Source organism: Aquarana catesbeiana, linkage group LG03, assembly GCF_042186555.1.
Source record: "Aquarana catesbeiana isolate 2022-GZ linkage group LG03, ASM4218655v1, whole genome shotgun sequence".
Taxonomy (NCBI): domain Eukaryota; kingdom Metazoa; phylum Chordata; class Amphibia; order Anura; family Ranidae; genus Aquarana; species Aquarana catesbeiana.
Genome location: NC_133326.1, coordinates 120,236,059 through 120,259,739, shown reverse-complemented (window position 1 = coordinate 120,259,739; position 23,681 = coordinate 120,236,059). Strand labels below are relative to the sequence as shown.

The following is a 23,681-nucleotide window of genomic DNA, read 5'->3' as shown; positions in this document are numbered from 1 at the left end:
CCATCCACTTTAACAGATATTTGACGGCTACTCCAGATACTACCCTGGAAACATTTATCAGAGGACTAACTACAGAAATAGGAGATGGGGTAGTGGAGACGTCAAGTGTAGAGTTTTTTGTACCTTCTCCTTTCGTGGAGATCAGCTGAAGCCGCATACCATAGAGCCTTGCTCAGATACATTACCTGACGGATCTGTTAATTCCTGTTTGGAGATCCGACGAGACTGATCTGAAGACATACTAACTAGGTTTGAAAGACATGCCATCATTTTTGAAGTGGGGTGCACGGTATTGTTATGTTTGGTTTAAATATATCTGTTAAGCTGTTGGGTTTTCAGTTTTATCATACCACACTTGCTGAGATGCTGAGTTTTGGAGATGTGTTACTTCGCTAAACATGACTTGACACCACAGTAAGGGGTCCACTTCTCAGAATGCTCTTGAGAATAGCAGAATGTACACTCAGAGTCAGAGAAGTAGGGGGTGGTGATCAAGAAACTAGCACATGAGGTTCGCAAATACATACCCATTCAAGTTATGTTATTGTTGGTTTATTATTTTACTTATAAAGTTATACGAAATATTCTTTCTACGCATTCCAGATGTGCTGGGACGGGAGAGAGGACGGGAGACTCACCTTTTGAGCCGTGTCCTATCCCTCTCCCAATTAGGTCAGCATATCCTCTTAGAGGGCGCTACTCTGCCCCCTGGGAGTCTTATGCAAAGGACAATACCAGAAACATAAAAGGGAGTCGAGTTGGGCGAGACATTAGGCCTTGTCTCTACCTCGTATCTCTCTACTAAATATCTTCTTCCTTTACTTACTTCTCTTTCTCTACTTCCTCCCCCCCCCCCCTTTTTTTTTTTTTTTCCCCCTCATACCCGAACCTACCCTTCCCTCCCTTTCTGTCCCGTAACAACATGGCGTTCAATAATATCAAAGTGATGTCTCTCAATGCAAAGGGGCTTAATACGCCTGAGAAGAGACGCATACTGATAGATGACCTGAAGCGGACTCGCACAGACATAGCCTTTATTCAAGAGACGCACTTTAAAACGAACAAATTACCGTATTTACAATGTAAACTATTCCCGATGACTTATCACTCTACAAACCTGACTGCCAAATCCAAAGGATTTTCCATATTAATATTCAGTAAAACCCCATGGCACCTTCTGAGCTCTATGATAGACCCATCAGGAAGATATGTTTTCCTTAAAGGCCTCATAGGTACTGTATAAGTAACGCTAGCAGCACTATATGCCCCTAATGAGCAGCAGGCCAAATTTATCCGAGACACTTTGGAGAAACTAGATGACTTTAAGGAAGGACAGCTAATTATGGGAGGAGACTTTAACACCCCATTGATCCCATCTGTAGACACCTCGACTGGTAAATCTTCGATCCAACCAAATCAACTCAAAAGAATAGCAAAAACGTTACACAAATCACAATTAATCGATATCTTACAGCACTCGTGAGAACGCGACTACACATTTTATTCACACTTGCACCAGGTATATACCAGAATATATTATTTCTTGATCCCACACAGTCAGCTACATGCAGTGGAACAGACCTCCATAGGCAATAGAATGTGGTCTGACCATGTGCCTATCTTCCTGACCTACACTTTGTCAGACATTTCTTCTCCCAGACACCGTTTCTGGCATCTTAATGAAAGTCTCTTGCAAGACCCAGAAGTGCTGACAGACGTGACCAGAGCGCTAAATTTATACTTTCAGGAAAACGACCAACCAGACTGTGACCCTGGGATTCTGTGGGAAGCCCACAAAGTAGTTATCAGAGGAATCCTCATCACACATGGTGCAAGAATTAAGCGAGAAAGAAATAAACAACTCTCCCAACTTCTAGAGGATCTCGCTATTTCTGAAGCCAGACACAAACATGCCCCCACGCAGTCCTCGGAGACTGCACTGACAGTTCTCAGACGACATATCACTGATCTCTTACTCTATAGAGCTAAGGCGGCCTTACAGTTTTGTCGCAAACAGACATATGAGTCAGGGGATAAATGTGGGAAACTTTTAGCAAAGATGGTTAGAGACCACAAATCATCTACATACATCCCACATATCGTCACGACGAGAGGGGAAAAAAGAAGTCCTGCCAGCACTAATCACAAAAGAGTTTAACCATTTTTACTCCAATCTATACAACATGCCACAAGTAGTTTCCCCCTCGCCTGAGATAGAGAACTACATCACATCATCTCAAATGCCATCCCTTACCCAGGAAATTAAGGAAGATTTAGACTCCCCTATAACTTTGATAGAAATTCAAAAAGCTATAGGGACAATGAAGCCAGGTAAAGCCCCAGGCACTGACGGTTATACACTACATTATTATAAAACTCTTCTCCCAATACTAGGACCTCGTTTAGTCACACTATTCAACAGGGTCGGTGTTGACGAAGCATTTGCTAGAGAAACACTAGGTGCTCATATTTCAGTAATTCATAAGGAAGGAAAAGACCCAGCAGCATGTAGCAGTTACAGACCCATATCATTATTAAATCTTGATTTAAAGATATTCACTAAAATTCTGGCTGTTCGGCTAGTGCAGCACCTCCAGCAAATCATACACCTAGACCAGGTAGGCTTCATCCCGTCTCGGGAGGCCAGAGATAGTACTACAAAGGTGCTAAATCTACTTTATGTCGCTAAGTCTCCAGAAAATCCCATGTATTTTTCTCAATACAGACGCTGAAAAAGCGTTTGACCGGGTAAGCTGGCCATTTATGTTTGCGGTGCTCATACACATCGGCCTGGGGGAGGTGATGCTTAGCCGAATAGCCAGAATATATTCGAACCCAACAGCCCGAGTAAAGGCCAACGGCGTCCTATCGGACCCCTTCCCAATAACAAATAGGACGAGACAGGGATGCCCACTTTCTCCGCTACTATTTGCTCTCTCCCCCTGGAACCCTTTCTATCCAAAATTAGATTGAACCCCGACATTCAGGGGATATCAATTGGTCCTTTGCAACACAAGATCTCGGCCTATGCAGACGACCTGCTCTTTTCGCTAACCAACCCAGGAGTGTCCCTACTGAATCTACTCGCAGAATTCGAGATATACGGGAAAATATCAAACCTTAAAATAAATTTTTCCAAATCTGAAGCAATGGGGATATCACTACAGGCCCATATTCTTCTGAATTTACAATCGAATTTTAAATTTAAATGGACGTCTTCCGCCCTGACTTATTTAGGCACGAAAATACCACCAGATCTGTCTCACATCTATGAGAGAAACTTCCCCCCCCCTCCTAGCTAAGACCAGGAAATTGCTAGAAAATTGGAATAAAGGGTTACACTCCTGGTTTGGGAGGTGCAATTTACTCAAAATGAGTATACTCCCCAAATTTTTATACCTCTTCCAGGCCCTACCGATTAAGATACCTCCCATATATTTCAAACAAGTACAAGCCCTTTTCACCCATTTTGTTTGGGCTCATAAAAAGCCTCGCATCCCAAGATCTCAACTATCCACACCAAAACATTATGGCGGCCTAGCGCTACCAGACGTAAGGAAGTACTACCAAGCTACTCACCTAGGTAGGGTTCTTGATTGGTGCAGTCATAGGGATTATAAGCTGTGGGCACAAATAGAACAACACCAAACCACTATACCTCTACGATCTGCGATATGGTGTAGTGACTCTCTCCCTGCAGAATTGAAATCCCATCCTATCATCGGAAACACTATAACAGTGCATTCAAGCTACCTTACACACCTCTCTAACTACCAAAACATCACCTTTAACCCCGATTCTAGGTAACTCCAAGTTCTTTCCTGGACTCTCCTCTTCGCAATTTCAGACCTTGAGAAAATTGTGTTTTAGCGTCACAATTTGTGCAACAAAATAAATGGCCCTCCATCTCAGAACTAATGGACCCAGTAGGTCCGTTTAAACTTCTGTTTTGGGATGAAGCACGAATTCACCACTTTCTCCAGACCTTCCCAAACCCTCAAAGTTACACCAGGCCTTTGACCACCTTTGAAGAATGTTGTAAAGACACAGAGCCATTACCGCAGACCCTATCCAAGATGTAAAGCCTATTGAACACCCCACCCCAGCCACCCAGATTACCATGCATTATGAAGTGGGAAACAGGCCTCCAACGCACTTTTACAACAGTCCAGAAACAAAACATGATTAGTCTCTCCCTTAAGTCCTCAATATGCACTAAAGTCCTAGAGACGAATTATAAGATCCTGACAAGGTAGTACCTAACACCAAGTCGATTACATATCATTTTTCCTGACACTTCAAAGTATTGCTGGTGTTGTCACCAGCAAGAGGGAACGCTTCTACACATGTTTTGGTCATGTCCTATGTTGACAACTTTCTGGACTGCAGTTCGTACCATTTCCCAAAAATTCACTGACTTTCAAATCCCAAATGACATGGCATTTTTTCTACTCCACATTTCTTCCATACCAATCAAAAGCTATAAGAAAATCTCTACTGAGACACTTAACAAATGTAGCCAAATCCTGTATTCCCATGTTGTGGAAAGAGCAATCCCCACCAATCACAACAATGTGGTTGAGAAAAGTAGAAGACATAAATAAAATGGAAGACTTGATAATGACAGCTCAAGATAGACAGGAAACCTATCGGAAAACATGGACTCATTGAAATATATTCAAGTATTCAGAAGAGGGTAAATCCCTCCTTAGGAGCTAAAACCCTACCATTTCATACTGATCGACAACCTACAGTAATCATCGTAAACAGGGATTCCCGTATCTGAATGCCTAATACCCCCTCCTTTTCTTACCCCCCCCTCTTGTTTCTTCTTCTTACTTCTCTCCCCCCCCCTATCTATTACTTTTTCTTCTATCTCTTTTTTTTTTCTTTTCTCTGGTGGCTGCCTCCTGACTAAGGTATTTATACTCTCATATCATACTGGGATTCTAACTCAGAGAAACAAAGATACCCATATATATATATATTTAAAGATATGATAATGCTACATGCCTTGATGTATTACATGTACTACTATAATGCAATGTCGGGAGGCTGCGACCCCCTTTTGTTATATTCCACTGTGGTATGTTGTTGGCTCTACCCCTCTCTTTTCTATTGAAAACTAATAAAATATATATTTGAAAGAAAAAAAAATTGAGCTCAGGTGCATCCTGTTTCCACTGATCATCCTTGAGATGTTTCTACAACTTGATTGGAGTCCACCTGTGGTAAATTCAGTTGATTGGACATTTTGGAAAGACAAACACCTGTCTATATAAGGTCCCACCGGTTAACAGTGCATGTCAGAGCAAAAACCAAGCCATGAAGTCCAAGGAATTGTCTGTAGACCTCTGAGACAGAATTGTATCGAGGCACAGATCTGGGGAAGGGTACAGAAAATTTTCTGCAGTATTGAAGGTCCCAATGAGCAGAGTGGCCTCCATCAGTAAATGGAAGAAGTTTGGAACCACCAGTACTCTTCCTAGAGCGGGGCTTCTGGTCTAACTGAGCGATCGGGGGAGAAGTGCCTTAGTCAGGGAAGTGAGTAAGAACCAGATGGTCACTCTGACATAGCTCAACCATTTCTCTGTGGGGAGAGGAGAACCTTCCAGAAGAACAGCCATCGCTGCAGCACTCCACCAATCAGGTCTGTATGGTAGAGTGGCCAGACGGAAGCCACCCCTCAGTAAAAGGCACATGACAGCCTGTTTGGAGTTTGCCAAAAGGCACCTGAAGGACTCTCACACCATGAGAAACAAAATTCTCTGTTCTGATGAAACAAAGATTGAACTATTTGGCCTGAATGGCAAGCATCATGTCTGGAGGAAACCAGGCACCGCTCATCACTTGCCCAATACCATCACTACAGTGGAGTATAGTGGTGGCAGCATAATGCTGTGGGGATGTTTTTTCAGCAGCAGGAACTGGGAGACTAGTTAGAATCAAGGGAAAGATAAATGCAGCAATGTACAGAGACATCCTTGATGAAAACCTGCTCCAGAGCGCTCTGGACCTCAGACTGGGGTGAAGCTTCATCTTCCAAAAGGACAAAGACCCTAAACACACAGCCAAGATAACAAAGATAACTTGAGTGGCCCAGCCAGAGGCCAGACTTGAACCCGACTGAACATCTCTGGAGAGATCTAAAAATGGCTCCACATCAAATCTGATGGAGCTTGAGAGGTCCTGCAAAGAAGAATGGAAGAAACTGCCCAAAAATAGCTGTGCCAAATTTGTAGCATCATACGCAAAAAGACCAGAGGCTGTAATTGGTGCCAAAGGTGCTTCAACAAAGTATTGAGCAAAGGCTGTGAATACCTATGTACATGTAATTTTTTTCCATTTTTTATTTTTAATAAATTTGCAAAGATTTCAAACTCTTTCACATTGTCATTATGGGGTATTGCTTGTAGAATTTTAAGGAAAATAATGAATGTAATCAATTTTGGAGTTGGGCTGTAACAGAACAACATGTGGAACATGTGGAAAAAGTAAAGCACTGTGAATACTTTCCTGATGCACTGTAATAACTGCCAAATGCAATCTATTATAATTTTACGCTGACTACTCCGAGTATTGCCCTTCACCCAGAGCATCTACCTTGAGTCTTCTACTAAGAGCCCCCAGTGTCCTTTTGCAGTAATTGTTGCCATAATTCCAGGTATGACAAACATAACAATATTTGCTCAGATCTGGCTGTTAATTTTTTTTATCTAGTATTTACTGTATATTCTCACCTAAAGAACCATTAATTATTTTTCTCGAATGGTTCTTTAGAATTTGGGCAGTTCATTTAACAAATAAGAGAATGCGCATAAGGCTTCTGTCTTTTACTTAAAGTGGAACTTCACACCTAAAGTGGTTGTAAAGGCAGAAAGTTTTTTTATCCTAATGCATTCTATGCATTAAGATAAAAAAACCTTCCGTGTGCAGCAGCCCCCCTTATACCTACCTGAGCACCATCTAGATTCAGCGATGTTGCAGCCGTGTCTTGGCTGCTCCGGACTATCCTCATTAGCTAAGACAGCAGCATGGTGCCATTTGCTCCCACTGCTGTCAATCAAATTCAGTCAGCCAATGAAGAGAGAAAGGGGGTGAGGCCAGGCTGGGCCGCAGCTCCATGTCTGAATGAACACATAGTGCTGGGGCTCAGCATGATTGCCCCCATAGCAAGCTGCTTGCTGTGGGGGCACTTAACAGGAGGGAGGAGCAAGGAGTGCTGGCGAGGGACCCGAAAAAAGGAGGATCTTGGTTGCTCTGTGCAAAATCACTGCACAAAGCAGGTAAGTGTAAAATGTTGTTGTTGGTTTTTTTTTTTTTTAGTTAAAAATAACAAGACTTTAGTATCACCTTAAGGGGAAGTTCCTCTTTATGCCCTTCTCCCCCGCTCCCACTTCTGGTCGATCGCCGTGGTGATCCAACAGAAGTTCTCCTCCCCCATTCACAACCTTCTGGGACACATCACAGGTCCCAAAAAGCTGTGGGACTATCCATAAGGCCAAGTACAGCTCGCACATGTGCAGTGGGCATCCGGTAGTGAAGTTGCAAGGAATCAGTCGGCTGCCCATAGTAAACATGCTGGTGCCAGGGACACGTACACCGATGAAGAACCGGTTCTGGTGAGGATGGCACTGGACAGGTGAGCATCCTTTTATTAAAAGTTAGCAGCTACATTGTAGCTGGTGATTTAAAAAAAAAAATTCAAACGGAGTAAAGAACTGCTTTAAGACCTCTGAGTTTAGGAACTCGGGTTGGAAAAAAAAAAAACACTTGGTTATCCTTCCACCCGATCCCACGCAATCTATAGCTTTTTATTTCCTCCCATATAATGTTTCTAAGACCCACTTATGTTTACCCAAATTTTGTACTAGCAAGAATTTTGACCTGTAAGTTAACTCCCTCGCATCCACTACATCACAGCTTCACTGAAATCAGAGCAGGGTCATTGGGCCAAGAAAATAAGCAGCATCCATATCATCAAGATGGAACATGGGTACTGCCACAAGTACCCCTCCACTCCGCAGTACTGAAGACTGGAGCACTGGAAGTGAAGTATAATTGGGTCTTAGAAACTTGATATTACTGTATGTTTTGTATGCTGACCTGTGTTATCAATGTTCTATTTATGGAAGAAAGTTTGAATATTAAAAAATAATTGAATATATTTCATGTGTTACAACTCCCATTACAGGAACTTAATACTGTCTAGGAATAAAAGAGAATTAAGAGAGGGAAGACATGAGGGGCCAGAAATATTCTTATTCAATTTTTATTGCTATACTACAAGCTCCATGCAACATTTCAATCTAGGTGTCTAGTTTGCCCCAGGTCTTTTAGGACTCTAGCATCATCCCTGGACTACCCTATGTCTTATGCAATATTGTAGGTTTGTGGATAAATCTATTTTAGGCTGTTAACCAAGCGAGAAAAAAGGAAAGAAAGAAAGGAATAATGATGATGCAGAGAAGTGATCTTAGTGCTGACCTTTCAGATAGTATTGAGGTAACAGAGAGGCTCTGGGAGCCAGATTAGTTATAGCATAAACTTATTGGCTTGTGTCCAGCTTCTCTTTTCTGCACAAGCTGTAGAAGTATTGGCCCCATCTGTACAAAGCTTCTAATGGGGGCTTTTGTAATGTAAATGACTAGGATAACAGAATTTTGGTATTGGACAGAGTCAGAGTTCTCAGAACAATCTAACTTCAAGCCAGTTATAAGCAGGTGTGAATCTGTGTCATAGACAAAGTGATTTACAAAGAGATAAGTCATGATCATATTTAAGGACACAGGTGTGATCATTAAAGAAATACTGATTATAATAAAAAATACATTTTTTTTAATACATATAACACAAAAATTCTCTTGACAACTCCAACCGCCACATTTACAGTTTTCTTAGTAGATGACAATTTGAGTCATTTGGTGTCTTATTTCTCTCTGAGATAGCCCCACCAGAATTCACCACCACATCAGTTTTATTAACAGCTGAGGTCATCACTCTTCCCTGCTGTATTTTACATAATGTATGACAAAATCATTATGATTTTGGGGTGGAAGCGAAGAAATAAAGTAGTATAGGCAAATCTTATCACAGGAGTCTCAAAAAAATAACAACCAATGATTCTTCCTACCAGAGCACACAGAAAACTTATGAGGGGACAGAAAGATGATCTAAATGGACTGGGGTACACTATATTATTATTGGGCAAATAAAATAGTATAGGTTAAGAGATTTTTAAAATGAAAAGTTTCTCATGTCACACAAAAATGTTAGATATTCCCCCATGAAGAATGTTTTTCCCTTGAAAAGCACATAAGGGGAGATAACCATATCAAGCAACGGGATAAATGACTGAATTTTTCTAGACAAAAAAAAAGTATTTGTTAACAAAGAAAACATTGAGTGCTTACCAATTCGGTCTAAGCGGTCTAGTGCTACACTCTCAAATGCTCGTCTCATCATTGGGTACTCCTCCAGAACCTCATTGAAATTATCCACACTAAGAGAGTACAGTCGACAATAAGTGTCTGCTCTGACACTTGCAGTTCTTCGTCCTCGTGTCAGCAAACAAATCTCTGGTAGGGGTAGAAAGAAGATATTAGTTATTGAGATTAACTCCTGCTTTATATATATTGAAAGCAAAAACTACTGTAGGACGATCCCCAGACAGGTCTTGCAGTTTTTGTATTAGGTTTTATTCCCTATAAGATACACGGCAGCCGGGCACACAGCAGTTCCACAGTCTCACAACTCAAGAAACGGGCAGTGCATGTCTTTTGTTTGTAATTTACTGCTGGTTAAATTTGGTTAGGGTGTAGGGTGAGCCTTAGGATACTCCAAATTAAGTGCAAAGTAAAACAGAGGACACTCTCTGGTCAAAACTGAACTCTTCAGAGTGAACCCCCCTTGTGACCAGTGGTAGATGAACATACAGTACAGGAAGATCCAATCCTAAACTAGTAACTTTGGAACAGTCTCTCCAAGGGTTAAGCAAGAACGTTCTCTAGGGTGTCTCTCACTCTGGCAATTACAGTGTGCCCTATGTACTTGGATAACTTCCTGCAGTAGTAGTCAGATTCTGTACTGTTAGCCTCCAGTCCAGATCCTCAGTGGACTTCTTCCAAACTGCTCTCAGCAACTTTATAAATAGGTCCCTCAGCTCTCCCTGAGCTGGGACCTTGTTGGCCTCCTACGGACTTCAGCTCAGTGACCCAGAAGGCCACAGCCCTCCAGGCTGGTCTTGTCCATCAGGAAAATTACCCTGCTGTTCCAGGCCCCAGCCTCGTTATACACACATCAGCCCCCCTACTGGTCATTCTCCTCCTAGGAATTGGCTGAGGCTGTATGAATATGCAAGTCCGGGATCTGCCTCTTCCAACCCACTAAATTCTAGAACTCGCTAGAAAGCAGGGGGAAGTAGTTGAGCCTGCAAACAGCAGAACCCAGAACATCCAAAAATCAAACTTTGTTGCAGTGATTACAATGGAGCCAAAAATAAATTTGCCGTAATCCTACTAGCAACCTAATTAGGATGGTGCTACACTACTAAAAATGTCCACATTTGTTGTTTACTTAAAACATGTCCCATTATCCTATTATGAATTGCTATCGCAAGGTATCATTGTTAGTCATGCACCCTCAGGCAATCTTAAAGGGAACATACAGTCTTTTACATTTCTTTTAGATACACATATGAAATGATCAGATTAATGCAAAGTATTTGATCAATGTGTATTGCAATTATATAAACCTAATGGGCAGCAATATTTTTAATTATGTTTGTAGGCTTTGTTTCCTGCTTTTATGTTCAAATAGGGGTTAAGATTTACCATTCTCCTCTCAAAGTACCAGTCAGGTATCTATCTGTGGTTGAGATCAGAGGGTGCAAAATGAAAGAAATGTTTCTGATTTGAGCATCATTTGTAATAGTCGAGCCCTTTTAGACCTTCCTAGATAGTAAAAACATGAAGATTATCCAACTTGCTTGAAATTTTCCATGTCAGAAGGCATTAGTCCTTCTCTCTACGGTGGTGAATAAGGAGGTAAAGTATTCCTGTACTTGTTCTGATGTCACACAAAAGAAGAATATCACAAGTACCAGTGTTCCAGTAATGTGATGCAGGACCAAGCGATCTCTGTCAACTATCTATTAGACATGTGCACTACCAAAAAATTTGTTTTTGTTTCATTAATTTTTTTTTTGGGGTTGGGGGGGGTCCGGTCATTTATTATGATCAAAATTCGTTATTTCAAATACATTTGTAACTTCCCTAATTAAAATGTGTTATGTTCCATTCGTTTAAATGCGGTATTTGTAAATTCTAGAATGATAAAAAATTCAAAATAATAACTAACAACTAACTATTAAATTATAAGTATTGGAATTTCCTTTTAAATTTGGGTGTTTATGAACGAAACTAATACGAATATATCCGAAGTTACAAATTATCCGAAATAATGAATTTCACAAATGAATGGAACGTAACAAACTAATAATAGGTTTTTATTATTATTAATTTGTTACGTTCCATTTGTTTAGATGTGGTAATTTGTAACTTTGGATAAATTCATATTCATTACGTTCAGCCAACAGCCAAATTTGAAAGGAAATTCCAATACCTATAATTTAATAGTTAGTAATACTTATTATAATTAGTTATTTTGGATTTTCGTTCTTTGAATTTTCGGATTCTTTTCTATATAGATTTTTGGCTGCCTATGGCCACCTTTTAATTATATTCATGCTCTTTTTGGATGAAGAGCTGCATAGCTTAACTGCTTCTCCCCACCTGAAGACATGATGGGAAATAACACAAAGCTGTGCCCCAAACACTATGCTTGCAATATGTACAGTGGGGACGGAAAGTATTCAGACCCCCTTAAATTATAAAACTCTTTGCTATATAGCAGCCATTTGCTAAAATCATTTAAGTTCATTTTTTTCCTCATTAATGTACACACAGCACTCCATATTGACAGAAAAGCACAGAATTGTTGACATTTTTGCAGATTTATTAAAAAAGAAAAACTGAAATATCACATGGTCCTAAGTATTCAGAACCTTTGCTTGGTATTTAGTAGAAGCACCCTTTTGATCTAATACAGCCATGAGTCTTTTTGGGAAAGATACAACAAGTTATTCACACCTGGATTTGAGGATCCTCTGCCATTCCTTCTTGCAGATCCTCTCCAGTTCTGTTAGGTTGGATGGTAAATGTTGGTGGACAGCCATTTTTAGGTCTCTCCAGAGATGCTCAATTGGGTTTAAGTCAGGGCTCTGGCTGGGCAATTCAAGAATAGTCACGGAGTTGTTGTGAAGCCACTCCTTCGTTATTTTAGCTGTGTGCTTAGGGTCATTGTCTTGTTGGAAGGTAAACTTTTGGTCCAGTCTGAGGTCCTGAGCACTCTGGAGAAGGTTTTCGTCCATGATATCCCTGTACTTGGCCGAATTCATCTTTCCCTCGATTGCAACCAGTCGTCCTGTCCCTGCAGCTGAAAAACACCCCCACAGCATGATGCTGCCACCACCATGCTTCACTGTTGGGACTGTATTGGACAGGTGATGAGCAGTGCCTGGTTTTCTCCACACATACCGCTTAGAATTAAGGCCAAAAAGTTCTATCTTGGTCTCATCAGACCAAAGAATCGTATTTCTCACTATCTTGGAGTCCTTCAGGTGTTTTTTTTTTTTTTTTTTTAGCAAGCTCCATGCAAGCTTTCATGTGTCTTGCACTTAGGAGAGGCTTCCATCAGGCCACTCTGCCATAAAGCCCCGACTGGTGGAGGGCTGCAGTGATGATTGACTTTCTACAACTTTCTTCCATCTCCCGACTGCATCTCTGGAGCTCAGCCACAGTGATCTTTGGGTTCTTCTTTACCTCTCTCACCAAGGCTCTTCTCCCCCGATAGCTCAGTTTGGCCAGATGGCCAGCTCTAGGAAGGGTTCTGGTCGTCCCAAACGTCTTCCATTTAAGGATTATGGAGGCCACTGTGCTCTTAGGAACCTTAAGTGCAGCAGAAATTTTTTTGTAACCTTGGCCAGATCTGTGCCTTGCCACAATTCTGTCTCTGAGCTCTTCAGGCAGTTCATTTGACCTCATGATTCTCATTTGCTCTGACATGCACTGTGAGCTGTAGGGTCTTATATAGACAGGTGTGTGGCTTTCCTAATCAAGTCCAATCAGTATAATCAAACACAGCTGGACTCGAAGGTGTAGAACCATCTCAAGGATGACCAGAAGAAATGGACAGCACCTGAGTTAAATATATGAATGTCACAGCAAAGGGTCTGAATACTTAGAACCATGTGATATTTCAGTTTTTCTTTTTTAATAAATCTGCAAACATGTCAACAATTCTGTGTTTTCCTGTCAATATGGGGTGCTGTGTGTACATTAATGAGGAAAAAAAATTAACTTATATGACTTTAGCAAATGGCTGCAATATAACAGAGTGAAAAATGTAAGGAGGTCTGAATACTTTCCGTCCCCACTGTAAGCTGGTTTGCCACATGGCCCTGCCCAATGATTGCGGTTATTCAGTTTAGTAAACAAACTTAGAGATGTTTGTTTTTTGGGTCACCTGGCAGAGGTCAGAACTGCCTGCCAAGTGCCCCTTTCCAGCCAGTATGAAAGAGCCCTTAGACATAAAAGATGATAAAAATTAGTGATTGCACTTAAATACAGATCCTCTGATGACCCGATTTACACTAAACTGGTGCTAAAGTGCAAAGTATAATTTTTCGCTTATATCATTATCTTATCCAACCATCTGATGGAAAGGGAACTGGTGATTGGTTATTATATTGTTCACTTTGCATATGGCCCTTTGCCTCATTTAAGGGTAATTCCAGGCAATAATTAAAACTGTTATTACAGTTCTGCATACAGTGTGTCCACAAGAAGCAATAATATACAACATTTAGGATATCAAAGCACATAGGTACATTTAATAGACCAAAGACATTTACCTCCAAAGTAAGATCCATCAGCAAGTTTGGTCTCTTTGCTGCCTTTGCTTAAAATACTAACAACACCATGCTGTATAAAGAACATTTTCTTGCCAACAGTTCCCTCTCTGATAAGATAGTCTCCTGGCTGAAACACCTCAAATTTCAGCTTTGTAAGCATCGATGTCACAAAGTTGGGGTCCGCATTGGCAAATAGTGGCATAGAAGCCACTAGCTTGCGACAGTTGAAGTTTATAATCTCCTGTAGGAGAAAGAAAACATGAGGTCAACTTTACATCATTCATCTGTGTACGGTAACAGGCAGACTAATTATATACCATGCTTTACCAAATAGAACATCAATCATACAAAAGGAATTTTAGGAATCCACAGTTTTTTTTTTGTTCTATTTTTAGACGATCAACATAGAATGGGCACATTCATGAAGAACTTGATCATTCTAATTCAATGATATCACAGGTACTCCAATATGTCTCTGATAACAAGAGAGGGACAGTTCTAATTCTGGAGGCACAGCGAGCTCCCGCCCACCCCATTGGTAGAAAAATAGTGTATTTCTTATTTTACTTACAACAATATATACTTTGTTATATTCAAAATATACAATCCCTAACAATGGCTCTACACATTTTTGACAGAAAGATGGTAAAAGTGTTACTAAACCCAGGACTCTGCATTCACTATATATGTTCTCCCACAGTAACACAGAACATGGAAATGCAATAGTTTTAGTAAATATAAACGGCTAAATGCCTTTTTTCATCAGCAGTTAGAGCCTTGTGACTTCTATCAGTGTCTGATTAAAGCTTGTAGGAGGAGTTTTCATTCTGCTCTGACTGTCCTATGAGGCTGCAGGACCCCTGACCCTCTGTCTGGACAGTGCTGATTGGCCCTGTGCTGATCACATGCATCCTCCCAAAAAAAAAAACTCTATAGCAAAATGCACCAAACTGAGCATGTGCGGCTTGTTCCCTAGACCCTGTTCTATCAGCAGTTTGATTGGAGTTTTGATGGGTGTTTTTCTATATCAATTTGAATACCACCCTGTGTTGGAAGATACATAATGGGGTATACCAGAAAAGGCAAATGTGAAATGTAAGATAATCAGGGAAGTACCATGTATGATGTTGGTTATGAATCATTTCTTACTTCAGCTCTACAGCAATAGTCTTTCTTAGGGCTTGTGCATATGGACATTTACCTGTGTACTGCTTTTCTACAAATACAAGTCAATGAGAAGGTAAAAATAGGTAGAAATAGGTCAGATGCAGCTCAAATGCCAGCTGAGTGCACCTGAAAGTACCCTGCATCTGCCAATCTGCACAAGATCTAAGGAAGATTTTGTGACCTTTTAAATATGGCAAATGTGCTTATGTAGCGCTGGTAGATTTTTATCTACTGCTTATAGGTAAATTTAGTGGGTTATCTGTTTCATACATAGTCAGATTTAGCCTCTGTTCCAGTTTGGCCGTGTTGCATGTAGTTTCACACTGTGCCTGTGGGTGTCGTTGTCGCCATAGGTCGGTGTTGGAAAGGCAACGCGCTGAAGCTCTTCTGTCCCGGAGATAACTCGGTGGAGGTGGTCCTCCGAGTTGCATTCTGGGGGAGGGTATTTATGGGACAGCCGCCATGTTTTAGGGTCTTTTTCGTTCCACCTGCTGGCCCTCCTGGCCGACAGGCATGTGTTAGGAGTACTACCACGTGGTCCTCCGACCGGGAGGACCACATTGCTGCGGCGTGTGAGTGGGCCCAGAAGCCTGTCTGGGGCCTACCACAGCAGCGAGGGAATGGTCCTGTGCTGTCTGTCCTATGGGAAGAAGCTGGACAACTGAGAAGATTCCAGGGGAGAACCCGTCATGGAAGGATCATGCAGAGTGCTGGTTTGGAGAGGGGCCTTGTGACTCAGTTGGAGGACGCATCCTAAAGTTAACCTACCGCATAGTACTGCCGGGTCAGCTTAAAGGTTCTAGTGCTGTGTTTGCTATCCATCATAAAGCATTGCATCCTGTGGCAGAGGATCGTACGGGTTTCTATTCCATTCAAGTCTGTGGCAGAGACTTTTGTTCGTGCCGCGTGCCGGTTGTCAGGTTAGTGAGAGAAACCTATCCGGGCGGGCAAAGATTCAACTCTAAAAGGAGAGTACATTCATCTACAAGATTCCAATTCCTAATATTACATCAAGAAAAGGTATTTGAACTTCCCTGCAACTTTCCTTCTACCTCTTTCCTGCTACTTCCTTCAGTTACTCTTTATTAAAGCATTGGAAAAAGATACTCAAGTGTCTGGTGTCTACACTGTCTGGTATTAAACTCAACGGGACCCTAGACCCATTTCCGGTGAAATTGAGGTAACAAAGGTGATGGTAACAGCCTGCTTTAAACCAGCAGCTCCACCGTGAGTTATTGCTACACTTATACAATAAGGAAAGGAGCAAACTGAAGTAACATATAGCAGCTAATGGAAATTCAGGTTTACAAGTCTGGCTCCTTATCACTGTTCGCTGATCTACTTGTAAGCAAGAAATATTTTAGTACCATGTATGACCACCAAGTGTCTCCCTTCTATCTTTGTGTAAGATGTGGTTGGTAAGTTGCATTAGTCCTTATGTCCCGTAAGCCATTTGTGTGTCTTTCACATGTAGCATATGTTTAGAATGATTGTACCGATATGAAGGGAGAAACACAATTCAGAAATATCAGAGGAAGGTATGCCTGTGATAACGGCAAATGGGTATAAATGCAAAGTAAGCACAAAAAAGTTTTTTTTCATAAATTTACATATTCTCTATGGTTCCTACTTAAATGGACTGTGCATTGTTAAGCTTTATCTTATCCCATAAAAATGTTCTAATTTATATAAGTTCAAAACTAAATGTGATTAGAGAGCAAGGCTATAAAATAATTGAATATATTTTTCAACTGGAAAAAAAGCAGTTTAGGTCTTTACAAATAAGGTCCTCAGTTTGTATTCTTTCTGGTCTATATGCCCTTTGAACCACCTGAGACATCCCCCATTAAGGTGAACCTGGGCTTTGCCCATTCATGGCATAGAAACAGGCTCACTCAATTGCTTTCCAACATGGAGCTTAAATAGGGCTGAGGACTCTCTCTGATGGCCACATGACAACTGTTACAGTACCTCCAGAGTTCTCTTCTGTACATTCAGGGGCAAGGTTCATCCGTCCACCCACAGTGTGTTTTACACGCATACTGGATCATGGCTTTTTGGCTATGGTCAGTTGTGTGTGCAAGTGTGAGTGCCTGTTGCAAACTCAGATTGCCTGAATTTGCTTATGTCTCCTGCCCCCATTGCTGACACTGCTTGTTACTGTCTGCTGCCTAACCCGATCCCTGACTGGATACCAACTACTCTCTTGCCTGCCTCAACCCCACCCAGGACTCTGACCTTCTGCTTAAGGTTGCCAAACTCCCATAACTTTTTTTTTTTTTTTTTTTACTGAAAAAACATGAAAAATTTATTAACTAAGCAAATTTTTTTCCTGACAACTTGAAAAATGACAGAACTCCTATTAGAAACGAAGATGATTGTTATTTAAACAGTATAAACAGAAAATGAAAACATTGGCAATACCACAAGAAATTTGACTGGTTTACAATTAAAAAGTCAATACAGTGTGACAAGGGGTACAGTTGGGAAAACAAGTTCTGCTGTGCATGCTACATAGAGCAATGGGCATGACTATATTGTGTCTAATAGTGGGAGTGGCTTAAAAGAGGATGATTAAACAAACCACCCCCTGACCAACTACCTCTAAATGAACATAGCAGCTGCTTGGGTAAGTACACATTGCCCTGACTTCAATGCTTAGGTTCAGGGTGCGCAATTTTAACTCGCCATGTCAAGTTTCAAAGGTGGCACCACCTGTTGAACTTGCCTATTGAGCGCAATGGGACTACACTGCAGACACAAGTCAAATGCTTGGCTTGCAGTTGTGACAGTTTTTTAATGCAAAATTCTCATTATGCTGGAAAAAAAACAGGCATTCAAGATGCAGCAGTCTTACCTTCTTCATTAACAGTGGGAGGGTCTTAAAGGGGTATCAAATACCAGGAGCACAGGGTTCAGGCGTGCACTATGTAGAGAGCGCAGGGTTCAGGAGTGTGCTAGATTCAAGAGCGCAGGGTTCAGGTGTGCACTATGTACAGAGTGCAGAGTTCAAGAGCGAGCTACATACAGGGTGCAGGTTTCAGGAATGCAGATCTCACCAAAAATAACACACCTTTTCCCACCAAATCACCCCCCTCTCCCCGTACAGTGCTCTCCTCCCCCTCTTTGACAGTAACAAATGGAGAACTGCAGTTGCAGAAGAGCAGCTACAGCTTACCTCAGAACGAGAGGCTCCAGAGGCTAGCACTGACAGGGAAAGGCACCCCCCACTGGACCCACACACCCGAAGGGTCTTAAATAGGAGCCCACCATTATGGGATTGCTCGTGGACACTGATCCTCCCGGCATACAGCCGGCACGCAATTGGTTTGTTTGAACGCTTTTTCCCTAGTTGGCTGACCTATTATACCTTCTGATATCGGCAACTAATTACACGACCTAGTCTTACATAGCCCTGGTCTGGCACTTACGAAAACACGTTATTTAACCCCAGGGGCTATGGGTGCTATCTGAACACAGAGTCATTCCTTTTGGAATTCATATATGCACAAAATATCCACAACTCTCAAACCCCTGATGAAGGTACCAGAATACCGGAAACGCGTCGGATATCGGGGTACACTACCCCTGTGAGAGTACATCTACTTTTTGTCACTCCATACATATTCTCTGTTTTGATTGTGCATCTACTGTGGAATGATTTTTTATCTTGTATGTTATAGACGCTGTTACGTCTTTTTTTAAATAAATCAATAAAATTTATTATTTTTTTTATCTTAAGAGTTGGTGGCCTGTTAAAGTCCCAAATATAGGGGGTTTTTGTTTTCTATGGTTCATTCTGATAGGGATGAGACCCCCACACTCTACATTTCTTATGATGGAAGCCCCTCGTCTTGTCTACCAGGTTTCTATCAATGCAGAGATACAGAGAGGTGGCGGACATTTGATATTTCTCCTCCAGGACTGCCTCAAGGTTGCAGCTGGAACTAGAGGAGCAGTTTCGATAAAATTGCTTGCTCATTATGTTGCCATCTGTGGCACCTGTCATGCCCCAGTTCTATTTAAAAACAGGTCCAACTCTCTCCCAACTCACTCCCAGTCTCTTGCTGTTACTCCTCCTGAAAAAAATCCTTGAATATTATAGACATTTCATGTCCATAAAGGACATTCACAGACAGCTGTAAAAATTACTTATTTTTATAAACTGTTTATAAATTTATGGATGGTTGGCAACCCTGCATCCACTTTTCACACCCTGTCTTCATAGTGTAGTCATTCTGTTCCTGTGATGCTCTTGGGTGGTCACTAGGGTCACCAGTCCATCACACCTTGTGGGGTGCTCTGGTGAAGACTAAGTTGCCACTGTGACTCCATGCCTTGAGTGAACCCATGTTACTTGCCAAGGGAATAATCCATGACAGCAACTTTTTGTGATGAAGATGTCAACAACCAAGCAGCCTGTCACATATGAGGACGAAGAATGAGGCACCTGCTTCCCAAACCTATATGTACTGGATATTTATCTTCATTCTCAGTGGCCAAACAGAGCAGCAAATCTAGGTAAGGTGGGTATGTAAAGTTGAAATGAGGAGGTTGGTGTCAAGTGAGCCTGTTTTGCCCTACATGGGAAAAGCACAGGTTTGCTTTAAAAAAGGAGGTATATTTCTTAGATTTGATTTTTTGCAACTTGCATGGAAGTTAATGTGTTCGCAATGTCCTTTGCATTTATTTTATTTTTTTTTTAACAGAAAAGTTTTATTAGTGGACAAGGCATTAATACAACGTGAACATACAGTAATGAGGCATATGAGATATTGAGATAGCAGAACTAAATACATACAATGGCATATTGCTGGACATTAAGAGGTCTAGAGTGAGCAGGGTGAGAAAACTTCTAACATTAGGGTTAATTAATCAACACGAATTATGTTGCGGTCCAAAAAAGAAAAAAAGAAAAGAATAGGGGTTCCATAAGGATCTAAGAGGTGCCGTGGACGCACCTAGTTCATCGGGTATCAATCATAGTCATCTCCATCCCCAGGGGGCAAGGTCTAACTGAGGGGAAAAAGCATAAGGGTGGGGGGGAGGCAGGAGGGAGGGAGAGAGAGGTGTTTTAAAGGAGGCTTGGGGTTGTCTAGGGCCCACGCTGAGCAAGCATGATCAGCATAACATGTTCTAGAGCAGAGAATCCGAAACCCAGCTTAGTCCCAGAATGGGGCTCCACCATCCCGCATATCAGTGAGTCCGGATCTAGATATTGATCGATCTGGCAGCGACCCATGATTTCCACACTTTTTCAAATTTCTGGGGACATTTGCGACCCATGTATGTGAGTTTGTACATGGGCAACACAGAGTCTAGCAGCATGTGCCACTGGGCAGCTGTAGGGGGAGTCACCAATTTCCAGTTCTGTAGGAGTACCTTTCTGGCATAGAAACACAGGTAAAACAGTTATGCCGCGTACACACGATTGGAATTTCTGCCAACAAATGTTCGATGTGAGCACTGTCGGACATTTGCTGTCAAAATTTCCGACAACAAATGTTTGAGCGCTGGTTCTCAAAACTTGTTGTCGGAAAATCCGATAGTATGTACACAATTCTGACGCATAAAAGTCCATGCATGCTCGGAATCAAGCAGAAGAGCCACACTGGCTATTGAACTTCATTTTTCTTGGCTCGTCTTACGTGTTGTACGTCAGCGCGTTCTTGCCGATCGGAATTTCCGACAACATTTGTGTGACCGTGTGTATGCAAGACAAGTTTGAGCCAACATCCATCGGAAAAAAATCCACGGTTTTGTTGTCAGAATGTCCGATCGTCTGTATGCGGCATAAGAGTTTTGTGTGTTTGTGTGGAATGTGTCACTGAGTCTGTAATACCTAAAAGAAGCACCTTGGGGTCCATTGACACATAGAGGTTGGTAGCTATATTGACATCAGATACCACCGTCTTCCAGAAATCTTGGATGGCCGGGCAGTCCCAGATAACATGGAAGTATGTTCCAACCACCTGTTGGCACTTAAGACATGTTTCCGATCATGTGGGATAAATTCGGGCCAACCTTCGGGGGTTGTAATAGGCCCTATTTATGAATTTTAATTGGATGAACCTGTCCTTAGAAGAAATCACAGTTGATATATATTGTTGTAAAGCTAGGTCCCATTCTTCCTCTGACAAGGAGGGGATATCTGCCTTCCAGGAGAGAAATAGGAGAGATTCCCCATCTGAGTCTCCACACGTGAGGCGGAGATAGAGGGGACAGGATTCTATCTGCACCTCAAGAGGTGAGGAATCTTTCCACTACGTGTGGCATTATGGTGACCACTCTGGGGAATTGCGCTTGTGCCGCATGTTTCAGCTGTAGGTAGCGGAACAGCATCCACGAGGGGAGTTGGAATGCATCTCGCAATTCAGGAAAAGGAAGCAATGCCCCAGCAGGCAATCTGCTGCAGTTTTACTATTCCAAATCTAGCCCAGATGTTGGGGTCTGGAATGGATGTAAAGTGTGGTAGTTTAGGGTTGCCCCATAACTGGGTATGAGGTGAAATAGTGTCTGCTGTTCTAACTGCAGTAACCTGTTCCCACACTTGGACCGTAGTCCGCATAGAGGTTGTTGCTTACGGGCTGGCCTTCACTCCTCTATCAACCATGTTTGTTAGGGCATAGTAGGAACCCATAACAGCTGCCTCAAGATTGACCGCTGGGTTAGACCTGGCCTGGGTGAACCACCAGCGAACAGTGACCAGTACTGCTGCCCAGTAGTACTTCCGGAAACAAGGCAGTGCCAGTCCACCCAAAGACAGAGGGAGCTGTGGTTTATGTTTAGCTATTCTAGGGACCTTCCCACCCCAAATGAAGGATGTGACAATCCAATCCAACTTGCAGAAGAAAGCGGCAGGGATAGGGACTGGGGTGTTCCTAAAAATGTAAAGGAATTTGGGGAGAAAGGTCATTTTTAGTAAGTTTACTCATCCCACTGGTGTCAAGGGGAGTGTTTTCCAGGTTTGGCATTTCAGTAGTAGAGTCTGCATAACCGGATATAGGTTGACTATCAGAGATCGGGATAGGTCATTACATATTTCGATGCTGAGGTAACGAAATTGTGAGACCCTTTGTAGAGGGGTCAAACGGGACGGGGGGGGCAGAGTCAGATAGAGGAAACACATTGGATTTACCCCAATTAAATTTAACCACAGAGAAGTTACCATACCTATCTATGATCGCCAGTGCCGCCACAAGAAAGTCAGAGTCATCGTTCAGATATAGAGTATCGTCCGCATACAACGATATCTGCTCCACCAGAGGTCCCACCATCAGTCCTCTCACTTCATCCGCTGAGTGAATGAGGATAGCCATGGGCTCTATGGCAAGAGCAAAGTGTCCCGGAGATAAGGCGCAGCCTTGTCTCGTACCTCTACGAAGGTGGAAGGGGGGGGAAGAGGACACTGTTAGTACGCACACAAGCTACAGGGGACCCATATAGCAGCTTAATCCAGGTGGTAAATTTAGGGCCAAAACCAAATTTGTCGAGTACCTGCCACAAATAATCCCATTTCACGGAGTCAAAAGACTTTCCTGCATCCAGTGAGGCCACCGCCCCCCTTGTGTTTTCCCTGAAAAGTGCTATATTAGTGTGGAGCCGACGAATATTGATATCCGTAACCTTGCCCAGCATAAAGCCTGTTTGGTCCCCATGTATTAGAGAGAGTATAACCGAGTTCAGTCTATTGGCTAATATCTTAGTCAGAATTTTGGCGTCTACGTTAAGCAGTGATATGGACCGATAGGATGAGCATAACTCTGGGTCTTTTCCGGATTGGGTATGACAACAATCACGGCCTCTGACATGGAGGTCGGAAGGCAGTGTAACTCTAGTGCTTTGGTGAGTGTTTCAAAATAGTAGGGGCCTATAACTTCTAGGTTGGTTTTGTAGAACTCTGTGGGGAGTCCATCAGGACCCGGGGTCTTACCCGCCTGTAGAGATTCAATAGGCCCTTGGACCTCTTTCAGAGTAATAGGGCCCTCCAGGCTCTGTGCGGCTTCAGTGGTCAAGGTTGGGAACTCCACTGTGTCTAGGTATGTCGACAGTTTGTCTGGGGAGTAGGTAGCCCTGGAGACATAAAGGTGAGTGTAATATTGCTCAAATCTGGCATTGATTTGTACAGGATCAGAGAGTAAAGTACCATCCTCATCCTTGATGTTCACGATACATAAGCTCCCCGACCTCTCTGCCGCCAACCAAGCCAAAAGTCAGCCCGGGTGCCCTCCCTGTTCAAATATGCGCTGAGTCTGGGTGAGGAGGAAACCCTGACAGAAAGCATCGCTAGTTCTCTGTAGGCAGGGAGCATATCCGTGTGTGTACTCTGATCCGGGGAACTCGAATATCCAGTCTTATAGCCCTTGTCTCGGCCTCAGAGAGTTCAAGTCGGGACTCCTTTCTAACCTTGGCAATGTTAACTTGGTATCTACCGCTAGCATAGGCTTTAAATGCGTCCCAGACAGCATCTGGGGGTGCGGAGCGGTCATTATGGGTCCAATAATCCCTGAGCTCAGACATCCATCAGTAGTTCCAACTTTTC

General features: G+C 42.3%; 1 protein-coding gene across 1 annotated transcript in view; it reads right to left on the bottom strand.

The window, feature by feature from the left end:
• The window catches only part of HCN4 (hyperpolarization activated cyclic nucleotide gated potassium channel 4), a 245,417-nt gene that overhangs the window by 26,548 nt on the left and 195,188 nt on the right, over positions 1-23,681 (bottom strand). Inside the window, exons 6-7 of the mRNA XM_073619083.1 lie at positions 13,973-14,213; positions 9,414-9,578 (exon numbers count right to left, since the gene is read on the bottom strand). Of these exons, the coding sequence (XP_073475184.1) occupies positions 9,414-9,578; positions 13,973-14,213 (406 nt within the window). The remainder of the gene's footprint in view (positions 1-9,413; positions 9,579-13,972; positions 14,214-23,681) is intronic.